This window comes from Mastigoproctus giganteus, chromosome 4 (genome assembly GCF_048544385.1).
Source record: "Mastigoproctus giganteus isolate SK-2022 chromosome 4, ASM4854438v1, whole genome shotgun sequence".
In the NCBI taxonomy this organism is placed as follows: domain Eukaryota; kingdom Metazoa; phylum Arthropoda; class Arachnida; order Uropygi; family Thelyphonidae; genus Mastigoproctus; species Mastigoproctus giganteus.
Genome location: NC_143578.1, coordinates 138,285,063 through 138,302,002, shown reverse-complemented (window position 1 = coordinate 138,302,002; position 16,940 = coordinate 138,285,063). Strand labels below are relative to the sequence as shown.

At 38.6% G+C, this 16,940-nt stretch overlaps 1 protein-coding gene across 3 annotated transcripts in view; it reads left to right on the top strand.

The window, feature by feature from the left end:
- LOC150087090 (nuclear factor 1 A-type-like) overlaps positions 1-16,940 on the top strand; it is a 384,875-nt gene that overhangs the window by 299,171 nt on the left and 68,764 nt on the right. For 2 of the 3 annotated variants that reach the window (XM_090371808.1, XM_090371809.1), the window contains one exon: positions 2,981-3,113. In XM_090371808.1, the coding sequence (XP_090227934.1) occupies positions 2,981-3,113 (133 nt within the window). The remainder of the gene's footprint in view (positions 1-2,980; positions 3,114-16,940) is intronic. The other variant, XM_090371811.1, reaches the window with a different exon arrangement.

Below are 16,940 nucleotides of genomic sequence, written 5' to 3'. Positions count from 1 at the left end.
GACACAAAAGGATAAAAGGAAACGAAGAAGCTGACAGAATTGCAAAATCAACAACTAACCTTCAGAAACAACCTTTCCCAGTGCCGTATCAGGATTACAAACCAATCATTCAAAACCGCTCTCTAACACAATGGCAAAAACTCTGGCAAAAACAAACTTCAAATAAATTATATGAAATAAAACCAGAAGTTGAACTTTGGAAAACAAGCACAAGGAAATCAAGGAGAGAGGAAGTCGTTCTGACCAGACTACGAATTGGACATACACACATTACACATGGCTATTTACTACGTGCCGAAGAACCTCCAAGATGTCAAACATGCAATACTACCCAAACAATCAGACATATACTCATAGAATGCCCAACCTATGAAAATGATCGACGAAAGATTTTCTCATCATTATATAAAGGAAATCAAGACATCACTCTCAGAGATATCCTAGGTGACAAGGAACGGGTATCAGATATTTTCAGATTCATGCAGATAATCAACGTCTACCATCTACTGTAAATAATGACAGGGTATATAATCACAGAAAATATTTACTCCCGTGCTTTCGACCAAGATATAGAGAATGAATATCCATACAAAGACATAATATAACAAATGAACTGGCGCACTATGATCTCCATAGTCAATGCGCCAATAAACAACAAAACAAACAAACATCTCTCTAATATTTCTTTTGTTTTTTAAATCTATCATTTTATCAAGTTATGGAGAATTTTAAAAAATAGGAGGTAGATTTAACTCATCACTGATATAAAGTGTTCATTGGTTAACATCCCCAGGGGTTTCCCCATCTTCACTATCATGGATATAGCAAGTAATGCTTATAATGAGGAAATTTTGTCGATCCCTTGATGCTTGTTATAAGTTCAACTGTATTTATATTAAACTGAGAAAAATACATATTTATGTTATATTGCATTTTTATTCTCTAATATAATATAAAGTTTCAACAAAAGAGGTTTTTGACTTTATTATACAATTTATTTACTCAGAAGTTAAACATATTTATTCTTTCCCCGATAAATTATTTCAATTTTGCACAGCTATGAAAGTGTAAATTTTGCTAAAATTTACCTATATAGTACTTTTTCTCAGAGATATAATAGTCATGCTATTCAATGAAATAGAAGAGTTTTTCAAAAAATTTTGATTGGATCTAGCAACTTTTTATAATAAAAAACAAAAGAAGTACATTTTTTTTTTTATTTTTCTTTTTGTGTGCTCTCAAAGGGCTTAGCCTCACTTACCCTAATTCATATGCCCTAATCTCAGAAGCACTAATGATCATTTGCCCTAATGGTGACTTGCCATAATTACATATGCCCTAATCGCTTCCCGATGGATGAATATATGAAGTTGGTAGATGAAGAATTTTTCTATTTGAAGATGGTGAGGAAGAAAAGATAATTGGTTTCGGAATTGCGCAGTTCCTTCAGATTCTCTGCAGAAATCCAGGAAATACTATTTACGTGGATGGAACATTTAAAGTTATTCCTTAATTATTTTGCCAACTATATACTCTTCATGCTATGCATAGAGGCCAAATATTTCCATTTCTTTATATTCTTCTTCCAGATTTGTAAAATAATAAGAGGAGTTTACCTCAATATAGTACGTAGAACACTTCCGTATGATGCTCTCCAGAAATTAAAACGAAAAAATCGAAAAGTTACATTAGAGTAAAAAATAAATAATTAAAAACCAATTTGAGTATTACAGCTCTGATTCACACTATCTAATTCTTCTTCCAGATAAGTCAAAATCAACTTACAATCACATGTTCTGATTGATTAAGCAGAAAACAGTGCAAATCGGGACAATATTTCAACTAAGAAAATTCCAAGTTGATTACAAAAGTGCTGTCATCAGATCCATAGAAGGAACATTTTCTGATGCTGATATCAAGGGCTGTTTATTTCATTTCAGTCAAGCAATTTGGCGGAAAGTACAACATTTAGGATTACAATTGGCATACATCGAGGAACAAATTGTCAGAAAGTTGAAGTCAGTGGTGGTATTGGCATTTGTTTCTTTAGATGAACTACAGAAAGCTTGGCAAAGAATCATTCGAGAACATCCTTTGTATGAAAGGTGTGAAGAACTTATAAAATACTTCAAAACGTATTGGCTGGACCCACTGCTTGCTTTCTGCCATAATTGTGGAATCATCATGCTCATTTTGGTTCTCAGATAGAAATCATGTGGAAGAATGGCACTATGCCATAAATAAATCTGTGGGGCACCTTTATGTTAATATGTGGAAGATGATTACCCATTTAAAAAAACAAGCTGACTTTAAGAGTATACTAGAATTAGTAAATGTTTGAAATCTTCCACCGCGTAAAAACCATAAATACAAGGGCATTAATAAGAAATTAATGAAATGAACAGCAGATAGACAAAACGGGGACATTGGTTTACACACTTGTGCAAGCAGTTGGTTACTTTCTTCCACTAAATGATTAGTATAATTTAAACTTTAATCATTTGTATTTGTATTTTAAATTTGTGTTTATTTCTTTATTTGATATCAAAACTTTTATGCATAAAGAAAAATAAATTGTTTATTAACAAACCAATAATTTTTTTATTACTGTATATTTATTTTGTTGTTATTTTTGTTATTATTTTTTTTTTTTCATCATGTTTTTCAAGTCCATTTAAAGTCCGTGCTATTAGGGAAAGTGGGACTTACAGCATATCATTTTAGGGCAAGTGGAATATAGGGCTTAAGCTATTAGGGCATATAGTTTAGGGCAAGAAAGTGAGGTAACACCTTCTCAAAGATGGTGTATGAAAATAGATAGCTTTATCATCTCTCTCTCTCTCTCTCTCTCTCTCTCTCTCTCTCTCTCTCAACAACTTTTCTTCTTATGAGTAATTAACAAGTTAATTTATTTCAAATCAGATGAATTTTTTATTATCTATAATAAATATAATTTTAAAAAAAAATTAACTCCTTTCAGTCTAGCAGGGATTCTGAAGTAAGAAGTCCCACAAAATTACCTCATTTTTATCCCAGTTCCATGCTTCCTCCTCCTCCTCCAGCTCCAGTAGCAAGGCCTGTGGCAATTATAAGGGCAACAGGTAAACTGTTCAGTAGGTGTTATTTATTTGTACAACAGTGGTTTCTATTTTTTATTTATTTTATTTTTTTAATAAATAAATATCAGTGATAATGTTGCTCAGTCAATTCATAAACTTTCCATTATCTTCTTTTTTGTATCAATTGTGGAATTCAAATACAATGTTGAATAATATCATTTTTATGCATATTTCCCTGTCTTGCAGCCCCCCTCCCCATGATTTTTGATCACCAATAACATGGCTGATTAACTTCTAACCACAATAAACCAAAATGCACCTTAGGCAATCAGTAGCCTAGCTGTCAACTCTCAGGATTTAAAATAGAGAATCCACATCTTTTTGAACCCTTCTCCATCTCACCTTAGTAACAGTTTTGTCGATCTTTTTCATAAAAAAATAGTAAATCTATTAAATTTGGATTCTTTAAATATTCTACAAATTTCTTTGCAGTAAAAAATTGGTTGTCAGGTTTGTATTCCAATTTCACATCAGATATACTCGTCTGATGTTAGTACGTTACATCATGCAGTGTATGTTAATCTACATTGCATGATATAGACTTAACGTACCTGTGCTTATATTGTGCAGAGGTAATTAAGATTGTTCTGTAGTCAAGAATATTTAAGATTGTTCTCCACTATGTAAAACATACCAGTGTGCGAGGCCCAAATGGAAAATGAGAATCTATGGCCGACTGACCCTGCGCCCAAAGTTGACATTAGAAACATTCAACAGGTAGTACTGTAATAAATTAAGCCACACTGGGCTTAATTTATTACAGTACAGCATTTGATTTTTTTTTTTTTCCCCTAATCAAATACAATTGGATGAAACTTGTATTGATATTGTTTACAATATTATTACAGCATTGAGCCAGGTTATGCTTCCTATAAGAACTGCTAGGCTGAGAAACTTTTCATCCCTAATTAACAATGACTCGCAAAGATTGTTGACTGGCAAACAGCAACGGACAGCCATTTTGCTCATCAGGAAACTCTCCTTCTTCATAATTCAATTGTAGCTACCAAAATAGATTTTTATGTTGTAAAACAACTGTATTATGCTGAATGTTTACTCGTAGACAGATTCAATGGAAACGTTTGGTGAAACACAAGCAGTTGCTCTTGACATCTCAAAGGCTTTCGATCGTGTTTGGCATAAAGGTCTTCTAAACAAGCTTCCATCTTATGGTTTGCCAACTGTTTTTTGTAATTGGTTATCCAATTTTCTCTCTGACCGCTCACTGAGGGTGATGGTAGATAGCTCTCTGTCTTCTAACTTCTCCACTAATGCTGGTGTCCCCCAAGGTTGAGTTCTTTCCCCCACTCTTTTCCTCTTGTATATTAATGACCTCCTTCCATTGACTGGAAATCCTATCCATAGTTTTGCTGCTAGTACATTACATTCTACCTTCCAGTTTGAGATACCTTGCCCTGCTCAAACAGCTTTAACTTCTTGAATATCCACTACAACTTCCGTCAATGCTGATCACCAGGTAATTCTCCAGCGGGCCAAAAATAAATTAGTTAATTTCAATCCTTAAAAAACTCAGTCTTGTCTTATATCTCACAAAAAGGATTCTTCTGCTCCTATGCTTATTTTTGATGACATCAATTTCTATGCAAGGCCATATATCTCTATTGGGGGTTACCCTGACTTCTAATCTCTCTTGGAATAAGCACATTACAAATATTGCTTCCTCTGCATCTAAAAAGCTGGGTTTTTTCTTTTGCTCTCTGTCTTACTTTTCTTCCAAACAGCTGTTCACTCTGAACAAATCACAAATCCACCCTACCATGAAATGTTCCTACATCTGGGGCAGTGTCCCCATAACCTTTCTCAGGCTTCTAGATTCCATTCAGAAGAGGTCAGTTAGGTTAATTAATGACTCATCTCTAACAGAGTCTCTCCACTCTCTGTCTCATAGACTTTCTGTTTCTGCTACATGCCTTTTCTACAGATACTCACATGGCCGCTGTTCTTCTGAATTTAATTCTATAATTCCCGCTCTCTCTTTCAAAACAGTCCAAACATGTGCCACCACCGGCCAACATCCATTTACTATCCAGCTTCAAACTCGCAGAACCAACTTTTCATCTTCCTCATTTATTCATTCAACTGCCGTTTTCTGGAACAATCTTCCTTCATACATATTTCCTGGAAATTAGTCTACAGAAGTTTAAGTCTAATATCAATAAATATCTTCTTTTGTCTTCTCAACCTCCAACCCATGCAAGTTACTAAACACTATAGGTTCTAATACATCTCGTGTTTGGGGTTTCATAAAAAAAAAAAAAAAAATTGAAATGAGTAAACATTTTCATTGTATGCTGCAGAGTTTTAAGTATGGAAGAAAAACATGAAGTGATACAAGGAAGAGAAAGAGAAGGTGGATCTATGGTAAATGTACTGTAGATTTTGTTTGGTTTGCTTAGGAAACCATACAGTTTTGGATTCATATGTTATCATCCCATTCTGAACTGAATGGGAAGATAAAATACGAATGAAGGGAGATTACTGATTTCTTTGAATAATTACTGACTTACAGAATTTTTTATTAATTAAATTTTTATAACAGTGTTTACATTTGTTTGCGTGTACTTCTTTTACAATAATATTTGCATTATTTCTAAACAAAATGTAACAAAGTTTTGAATGGCTGATCTTAAAAAAACTTCTGGGAAAAACATTTGTAAGTTGGAGACTTTGTATTTATTTTATTTCTGCTATATAAGAGTTTCATATTTACAAAATTTCAAAAGTGCCAAAATGCATAGGTCTACATGGTTACCATTTTCTAATTGTACAACTCATTTATTTTTAAAAAAATCTGTAACATCAAAGTTGTTTTAAAGCCTTGTTTAAAAAAAAAACTTCAGTGTCGTTAGGCATATCAGATCTGTAGACAATGAAAAGAGAACATCTAAAATGATTTGTCAAAATTTTTTAATATAGCAGAAGTGTTGCACATAAGCTTGCTAGGTGACCTCAGAAAACTAGACAGCTAGTAGCTGCACATATCCACAGCATATATTCACTCCTAGTACTAACTGATGATGTTAAAAACTGCATATTCTAAATAGTAAACATTCAGGGAAGTGATGGTAGAAGCTACTGAGTTTTTTTTTTTTTATACCAACTAAGAGATACTAGGTATTGTTCATAGTTTAGATGTAAAAGGATATCAGATGAACTGATGAGACTAGTGGCAGGTTAAAAAAAAAAATGCATGAGATGATTATAAATTATCAGGAGTCACAGAACCCTGCAGTGAGTAAAAACTAGTCTGCAGTAAGTCACTAAGAAGGTTAGGCAAGCCAAACCAGATCATGAGAAGTCTTTTGATTAAGAATGCAAAGAAAAGTTGCAAATAATTCTTTGCCTTGAATACTAGGCATGGATTTGATGAATTTGACAGATATATCGGAACAGTTCTTGTGGGGTCTGATGCTACTATCAAGCAGCCCCTGTGAGATGAAAGGTGGTGTCTTTGTGAGAAAGATTTCACATGGTCAGAGGCATATGCCTCAGAGGAAAAAGGATTATGCTAGAATCCAGACTCTCTATTTTAAGAACTGGAAAAGATGTGCTCATGTTATTTTAGATGAGGAAGAGGTGGAGCCTTATATGATTAATTCTAGTGAATTTGTGGAGTACTGGACTTCCAGAGTCCTGAGGGCTGCTCTCATTCTCGAAGTCCTGCACATCCTATACAGTGAATCTCAAACTTCTCTGGGTTATCTATCAATCAGTGGCGTAGCTAGGGTAAGATCAGCAGGTACATTGTACCTACTAATGCTAAAATCTGGTATTGTGGTGATTTTTAGCATTAGGCATTGGCACCTTTTTTTGTGAATATACCTGCTGACAGAAAATCCTGGCTATGCCACTACTATCATCCTATAGCTGCAGATGAGTTAAAGGCCCCTTTTCCTGCCATCTCAGCCAGTGCTGGACTAGATGGGTTACTTCCAAGACAATTTAGGAGTACAGTATCCTGCGTAGAGTCCTGATTGATATGTGCTACATGTCTTTCTCTGTTGCAGCCAATTGCTTGATTGTCTTTTCAGTGCTTATACAATACTCATTCCCAAGAAGAGTAATTCCATCCATCCTAGAAATTACCATCCTATTAGGGTAGCATCAGTGGTGCTCAGTTTTTATCAAAAGATTCTCAGTAGAAGAATTATGAAAGTTCTGAGTTTTGATCATCATCTGTGCTGACTGATATGCTGAGAATATGTTCCTACTATCAGAAAAAAGGCCTTGTGCGTTGGGTTGCATATCATCCAAGTTTCTTGTGACGATCGACTAACTGGTTAAAATAAATAAATGATATATACATAAGATAAAACAGAGATAAAATAAGATAAAAGTTTTAAAAAAATATAATAATAAAAGTGTTAAAATACATAGAAGCTTTCGAGATGAAGTGCCTCTTCATCAGCTCAATATCTCTCAAAAATACACAGCATAACTTCAGGAATGAGTTCCTCATATGTAGACAATAAAAATATTTTATATCAACATAGTTCCAGAAATGCTTGGTTCCTGAGTTATTAACCAGAATGTCTTATCTCCTGCAGGTGATTTCCTTCATCACAAGGTGCTTTTTTTAAATTTTTTTTATTTATTTATTAACACACAACTGTATATACATTCTCAAGATACATATTAATCAATTTATATACAAGATTTATATAACAGATTTTATATACATACTCTTATATATGCTGTAGTCTTTCTGTATATTTGCTTGTGTGTGTCTTGATATCAAGGGTGACTCCTAGACACAAGCCCATCTCCACCTATTACTCCTGTAAAAGCTCAGAACCTCTGCAAAACAGGCCTGAAAAAACAGGGTTATGTCAGGCCATTTCGCCACCAGGGACTAACCAACACCTGGATCAACCATTCTCTGTGTGTGCTGTAATGCACAAATCCCACACCTACCTTACGATGCACCTTGTGATGCACCAGCATCACAAGGTGCTGACAGAATCTGGTGGTTTTCCATTCCGACCATGTACTCGAATCAGGAGCAAGCGAATATGCACTTTATGTACGGTTTGGCGGACGGCAATGCTCTGGAGGCTCATCGTTTGTACCACAAAACATTCCCAGAATGAAGATGTCCAGACAGGAAAACATTTGAAGGTATACATCGGCGCTTTTGAACATGGGACCTTTACACTTCATGCTGCCAACAGAGGGTGACCAAGATCTATGACTCCTGAAGTAGAGGGGTGGACCAACTGCCTGGCCTCCAAACTCATCTGATTTAAACCCACTAGATTTCTTCTTGTGGGACCATTTAAAGTCATTGGTGTATTCGACTCCGGTCATGAGTCCATGAGACGTCGATGTGAGGCCTATATTCAGGCAGAAGGTGGACATTTTGGACAACTACTATAAGGTGATGTGACCAGTTAAGTGTCATAGACAGATCTTCAAAACTCAGAAACCAAGAATTTCTGGAATATTGATATAAAGTTTATATAAAATATTTTTATTGTCTACATATGAGGAACTCATTCCTGAAGTTATGCTGTGTATTTTTGAGACACCCTGTATATTGATGGTTACAATAGCAAAAGTCAGTTGGGCATGATCATGTATCATGACGCTGGTGTTGGTAGAACAAAATTATGTACACGTGATAACTGCCAGCGCTCATCGAACTGCAATACAGTACATTCTATAATAGGGTGCAAGTGCACTCCCCTCTTGTGATTCATAGTACAGTCAGTCCTTGTATAGCACGATAGTTGTGTTCCTAGAAACCCTCGTGCAATGCAAAATCATGCAATGTAAAACAACAGGCCCTATGGGAAAAATGGGGTTATGCGCTGACCACCCAAGATTGAACACACATTTGTAATGAAAACATTACCAAACACAATAAATAATCGTAATAAAATATTTAGGTATTTTATTACGACTATTACGTAATAAAATATTGCCACTGCTTTTGCTTCTATCGTAAGCAGACTTGTTTTTTGTTTGATTTTATATCCAAACAGATGACAGCCGTTCCATCTCTTCCAATTCTTTGTGTCTTAATCTAATGGATTTTAATTACACTTTGAGTTGTTCCTGCTATGAAAGTTGTTTTTAATTTCTCTGCATTCTTTGTAATACTCAACATTGCCTCATTTAGGCTTATAGTAACACATGCAATATCACATGGCATTTCATTTCGCTCGAAGCGTTTCACAATTTCATATTTTTTCTCAATCGACAGAGGCGGACTGGCCGGAGGCCGGTGTGATTTTGGCCATAAATGCTAGTATGAGGCCACTACAAATTTTCCCGGGTAAGAATTTTTGACCCAGTCTGCCTCTGTTTATCGATATTGCTTTTCTTTTTCTCTCTGAATCTGTAGTGTCTTCACCAGGATGCTTCCTTTTCACACCTTTTAAGTATTTAACCCATTTTTAGGAAATAAAGCATAATTACAAAATGAGGAGATACACTTGATACACATAAACAAAGCTGTGCGTGTGTAGCAACTGAATAAACAACACCGAAGGCCGAGACACACTATGAACACCTCACTAGCTCACATTTTACTAAAGCACATTTCTGGGAGTTACTACCATAAAACAATAAAAACAATTTCCAGCTGCGTTTCTGCTAGTGGAATCTGTTATAAACTGGTAGTAAACTCGATCTAATTGCATTTGTGATAATACCGATAGCTGGAATTGTGTGGGTTTTTACGTTATTATGGTGAAATGTGTTTCCTTTTCACTGATATAAAAAACATAAATACATTTTCAGAATCTTCTCTTCATTCCTATCGTGTTGTGTTCAGTTGGGGGTGATTCCGCATTCGACTGCCATTTCTTGTAAACACAAAGGCGATTCGTGCATAAGCGAATTTGGTTTCTGTTATATACGATATCGTTCCCCTATTTATAAATCGTGTATGATCGAATTCGTGTAGTGTAAACACGTGTTATACGAGGACTGACTGTACTATTATTGGTAGCTAGGTGCAGTGCTTCAAGGCATGAGTGCTTGTGGTAATCACATGATGAGGCTACGATTTCAATATCAATATCCGTCGGGGGGGTCAAAATTGTGCTGCTCAACCCAATAATACTCGGCGACTGCAGAGTGTTCAAAATTTGCAGAGCCACCTCATGCTCAGAAACCCGATCTTTCAATCCTCTACCAGACTCACCTACATAACTCACCAAGATCGCCAGTATGGCTGTTCCGTGTGCTCGTGCTAATTAACGCTCCGTTAATATCAGTATAACTTAGTGATTTTAACTTGTGCTACAGCTTGGATTTTCTTCATACCAAGGTTCTTAAGGACAAAGAACAACGTCACAAGATTTGTTTCTTGATATTATAGGTACATTCGTGTGTGTGTAAACGCATTAATTATTCAACGCCAGTGATAATGTGTCTACTCAATATGGTCATGACTGATGATCACCAATATGGCTACCTTACTGCTTTGATGTGTTGTTATTGTTATTTGGTTTTTAGGAGCATTAGCAACTAAGGCCATATTGCTCCGGGAGATGCGGTGGTCATTTCCTGACCTTTCTGCATCCTCCGTATTTGGTGGTGACTGGTTCGAACCCCCATCTAATCAAGAAGCACGTGCTACCCACTGCTGCTCCTTCCCACCTCACTACGGAGGCGCCTTATTTGATGTGTTGTTTATCTCTCTGTGAATTCTGTATAAAATGTGTTTCTACTCTACTTAAGTTAAAAATTTTTGTTTCCATTTAAAGAATAACCTATAGTGGATTTATTAGGTGAGTTCCTTTTAACTTTCTAGGGATATTTAACCAGATTTTTACATTGTCTATCTATTTCCTTTGTTGTGAGACAGGTCACCATGCTGCTCACAACGAGGTAATGGAGAGTGCTCCGATATAACGCGGCTGCCACGTTTAAATCTGGTTCTTGACTAAGGAGGATCCCCTCGATAGTGCTGCCCTGGGCTTCAAGAGTGCCCACCACACCACTTTGTGATATTTCTAAACAGTGCGGAACCTATATTACCATGTGCTCAGTGCTCTTCCCCCCCTCCATGGTCCTTGAGGTTGTCACAGACATTCTAGCAGATATGCCAGACAAGCTGTACTTGCTACCTGGGAGTATAAAACGCTGATGGAACTGATATTTGGGTGACACTCAAGTCAAGTGGACCCAATTTCAGCAAAGTCCGGACGGTCTGTGACAGCCAGATCCTCTGCTTGCACCTTCACAATGGTGGGACTGTTAGTAATCCTGGATATAACTTCCATGCACAAGCACATGGTGGGTGACCACCCAGGTGTGAACTGTTGTAAGCAGGGGTCGGCGTGTAGCACCCATACCGCATGGAGGAATGCTGCCCCTCTGTGTTACCAGGCAGTACTAGGTGGTAGATGACTCTCATCAACCGGTGCAATACCACCATTTTGCTTATTGGAGACTTGAAGGGATGGAACCCATGTTTAGTCTCTAGAGCTAAGTTCCAGTAAACCCTTCACTATCTCTTCCATCATGCAGTATGATTGATGACTTTTGAGGTTATGATGAACATCGTGGTGAGTTCCAATATTCCTTACATTTTGAGGGTACAGCTCTAAAACAGTGTTCGCAGGCTGGCCGCTAGTTAGTACACTGGACCGAACCTATTGATAACTCTCTAGGAGGCTTCCAGATCAGCTAGTGTATAATCTTGCTACCTCTACTCTGCCAGATGATGACTGGAGGGAGTCTGAGTAGTGTCTATGCGGGGAGCATTGTCGAGGTCACGTTATGTCAAGGATCTGGGTATATCCTTACCGTGTGTACACCATATCCAAAAATTTCATTACTTCATACAGCATGTCCCACCCACTTTTTCTTACTATTGAATACACCACAAATTGTCAAACTAATAGAGTAAGCTTATCTGCGAAAAGATCTAAACCTCCCAAACACTTCCTAGTTCAGTTCACAAATATACCTGCAATTCTCATCTCAATGAAGTCCATTTCCACTTGGAGTCTTCAAAACCCCATGTACTTTTTCTGACAGAATCCCAGTTATTAGTTTATTCAACCAATCATCTCAGTTGCCCAAATTATTCACCGTATGATTCTTTTCGCCTCAAAGGTGGTACTTGTACATATGTCTGTTCCAATATTCCCTGTCAGAGACTTGTTAATTTGCTCATCTCAGTTGCTCAAATTATTCGCTGTATGATTCTTTTCACCTCAAAGGTGGTACTTGTGGAAAGGTCAGGGAATGACCACCGCTTATCCCGGAGCAATGTGGCCTTAGTTGCTAATGCTCCTAGAAGCCTTCCGTCTGATCAACAATCGCCAGTATAGATTCCATCAGTATCGATCTACTGGTGATATTCTGGCTTATGTTACCCATTTATGGCCTAATTCAATGGAAAAGTTCAGTGAAACACAAGCAGTTGCTCTTGACATCTCAAAGGCTTTAGATCGTGTTTGGCATAAAGGTCTTCTAAACAAGCTTCCATCTTATGGTTTGCCAACTGTTTTTTTAATTGGTTATCCAGTTTTTTCTCTGATCGCTCCCCGAAGGTGATGGTAGATGGCTTTCTGTCTTCTAACTTCTCCACTAATGCCAGGCCCCCAAGGTTCAGTTCTTTCGCTCACTCTTTTCCTCTTGTATATTAATAACCTTCTGGAAATCCTATCCGTAGTTTTGCCGATGATAGCACATTGCATTCAACTTTCCATTTTGAGAAACCTTGCCCTGCTCAATCAGTGTCAACTCCTCGAATATCTGCTACCAATTCCTTAAATGCCGATCTCCAGTGGGGCAAAGACAAATTAGTCTATTTAAATCCTTCTAAAACTGTCTTGTCTTATATCTCACAAAAAGGATTCTTCTGCTCCTATGCTTATCTTTAGTGACACTCTGATTTCTAGGCAAAATGATATATCTCTTTTGGGGATTACCCTGACTTGTAATCTCTCTTGGCACAAGCACATTACAAATATTGCTTCCTCTGCATCTAAAAAACTTGGTTTTCTCTTTTGCTCTCGCCGTTACTTTTCTTCCAAACAGCTGTTCACTCTGTACAAATCACAAATCCACCCTACCACGGAACCATATCTGGGTGGTGCCTCCAAAACCTCTCTCAGGTTTCTTGATTCCGTTCAGAAGAGGGCAGTTAGGTTAATTAATGATTCATCATTAACAGAGTCTCTCCACTCACTGTCTCATAGACGTCATACTGTTTCTGCTACATGCCTCTTCTACAGATATTTCCATGGGCACTGTTCTTCTGAATTGGCTTCTATAATTCCTGCTCCCTCTTTCAAAACAGTCCCAACACATGCCGCCACCAGCCAACATCCATTTACTGTCCAACTTCAAACTCACACAACCAACTTTTCATCTTCCTCATTTATTCATTCAACTGCCATTTTCTGGAACAACCTTCCTTCATATGTATTTCCTGAAAATTACAGTCTATGGAAGTTCAAGTCCAATCAACAGATATCTTCTTTCGTCTTCTCAACCTCCAACCCAAGCATGGTACTAATTACTATAGGTTCTAATACCTCTCGTGTTTGGGGTTTACATAAAAAAAAAAAAAAAAAAAAAAGACAATCCATGGATGTGGCTGACCCCATTAACTATTGTACTTGCAATAAATTTGACATTACCAGCATTTTCACCACCTCTGAAAAATAAAGGGGAATTTAATCCCATCTCTCTAGGAGAACTTTTGTGCATAGGCCTTTATTGTAAGTGGGGGACACCCACAAACTTGTGGCTGGCATCAATCACCATCATTTTAAGCAAATTATCTGATCCCAACTTTGTGAACCCGATTAACCGAGGCGCCTCCTTAGCCAGGTGAGCAGGAGTAGCAGTGTGTAGCAGGTGCTTCTTGATTAGACTGGAGTTCGAGCCCGTGACCACCAAATACATAGGATGCGGAAAGGTCGGTGAATGACCACCGCATATCCCCGGAGCAATATGGCCTTAGTTGCTAATGCTCCTAAAAACCAAATAACAACAACTGATTAACTGAACAGTCCCGGTTATCCAGAATCGACAGAAATGGAGGGGAAATTAGATAAGCATAGAGATCTCCTGACTGGACATAAAATGACGACCCCGTCATTATTGGCCAACCAGAGGAAATAGAGGATACCTGACCTGGGATCCCCCTCACGCAAGTGGAAAACCAGCAAGCAAGTGGTTCCCGATTCGGAATGGGAAACACGATCTTGGGCTGAAACAGAGGAACAGCCAGAAGCCACTGCATTGCAAGAAGATACAAATGATGACAAACAACAAGAATGATCCCTGGACCATACCATATCTGAGGGCTCCATATATGAGAAAACCCTCTTTCTGAAAATGGCCCTCGAAACCATTTTCAAGGAGAATCCCAATAGGATATCCGCTGCCCTGAGATCGCAGATTGTCACCATCTTTCACAAGATGGTGACAATTCTACATAGTACACATGCGGAAAACGAGAGAGCGGTCACACAGCTACATGCCTACATGCAATGCGGGGCAAGACAAATGCCACAGCGCGCCCTGACATACTCTGAACCATTGAGGACAAAGGCATGGAAACCACCAGCAATACCAACCCAAACCATTACCAAACGCAAAACACTTCTGCACACTCCACACTTGGTCATTCTCCGACCAACATCAGTGGAAGAACATGCCACAAGTGAAGCTGTGAAAAACACAGATAACTTAAAGACGAGAATCAAGTCCGTATGGAAAATAAGGAACAAGGGCGTAATTATAGAAACCCAAACCAAAGAAGATGCCCAAAGGATAATCGGGAACCCTAAGGTACAGACCCTTGGACTGGAAGCTGCGCCCCCAATAAAGAGAGAACCCAGCATAATCATCTACAGCACAGATAAAGATCTGACACCAGAGATACTACGAGAAGAACTTTATGCAAAAAACTTACAATAAGATCATCCTGGAGCATGCCCAGCAATGCTAATAACACCAAGATACCAGACGAAGTCCAGATCTGGCAGCGCCACAAACTGGGTGGAGGAGCTTTTGCCGGCTGCATGGGAACCATAAATCAACAAAACAGGGTATCCGTAAACTGGGGCAGTCATTGATACAATGAGCACGTAACCATCCTCAAATGTTTCAGATGTGGCCAATTCAGACACACAACGCATACTTGTGCCCAAACCGTACCCACATGTAGCCATTGTGCCGAAAAGGGCCAAAAATACAAGGACTGTTGCAAAAAAGGGGAACCTCCAACGTGCAAACTGCAAGTCGCAGCAACTACAGGCGGACCACTCGATTAGGGATAACACGTGCCCTGTTACAAGGCAAAGAAAATATATCAACTAAGACTAGACTATGGCAACATGCCATAAACAATATAACAACAATAGGGTACAATTCACACAGCTGAATGCCCATAGATCAAAGGCAGTTGCCACACAGCTTACAAAGAAAGCTGATGAGGAAAATCTTGATATTTGCTCATACAGGAGCCCTATACCCATTGTAAGGAGGTCATGGGATACCCACTGAATTACAAAGTTGTTCAAACAGATGGGGAAACCCCCTGGGCAGCAATCTTAATCAGAAACCTTCTACTACACTGTAACCAAGCTGACAAATCACTGCCTCGCCTAGGCCATGTGCCATAGTCACAGCCCTAGGGGAATTCTACACGATCTCACTCTACAGCAGACCAGGGATGACATCCAACCAACCATAAACTACCTGGCACCTTCGTAGCCAGGTGGACAGGAGCAGCAGTGCATAGCACACGCTTCTTGATTAGACCGGGGTTCGAGCAGTGACCCCCAAATACGGAGGATGCAGAAAGGTCAGGGAATGACCACCGCATATCCCCGCAGCAATATGGCTTTAGTTGCTAATGTTCCTAAACAACAACAATAACCTACACACTAACCTCCCAAATGCAAGAATAATCATAGGTGCAGATGTTAACTGCCGTTCACCAGCTTGGCTTCAGCAAAACTCCAGGGAGACTTGGCATAAACAATGGACAACACCTCGAAGAGTTCCTTGCAAACAGCTGCTATACAATTCTAAACCAACCTAACAACCTACTGACCTTCTCCAGTACAAAGTGGGAGGCCACAATAGACATTTGCCTAGTCACCAGATCCATTGCACACCATACTATAAACTGGACTGTCGCTGAAAACTGGACAACCTCAGACCATAGAACTATCACGTTCCAGCTAAACCACACAATAACCAGAACAACAATACCCAAGCAAAAACAGAACAGGTATGCTATTGGAATGGCAGACTGCCCTCTTCCAAGAAACACTGCGGATGACCGCCTTCGCACTTGACATAGGAAGATTAAACTTGGACCAGCATCAAATGGAAATAACAAAATTGATCACCGAAGTGGCCAACAAAGCTATCAAACGGAAAAAAACTGTCACCGGGAGCCGTCCCTTGGTGGTCCCCAGAGCTCCAACAACTAAGACAGGAAGTGAACATCACAATAAAAAATAAAACTGGCCTGCTGCTGAAGTGGAAGAGATGTGAGAACAATATCGCACAGCCAGAAACAGATATACTGCCAAGATCCACGAGCAAAAACAGCACACGTAGGAACACCTAGTTGCCACAATGGGAAACAGTGACCCTTGGGGAGTGGTTTATCATGTAACCACGAACAGATTCCCAAGAGGTGAAGCCATCCTTACAACCAAAAAACCGCAAGAGATTACACAAAGACATGGCAAGAATCCACAAATATTATCTTGGATGTCATCTTCCCAGAACAACTGCTGCTGTGCCACCAGAACTGTAACTACACTACAATGCACGAAGAGGAACCATTTACAAGAAATGAACTGG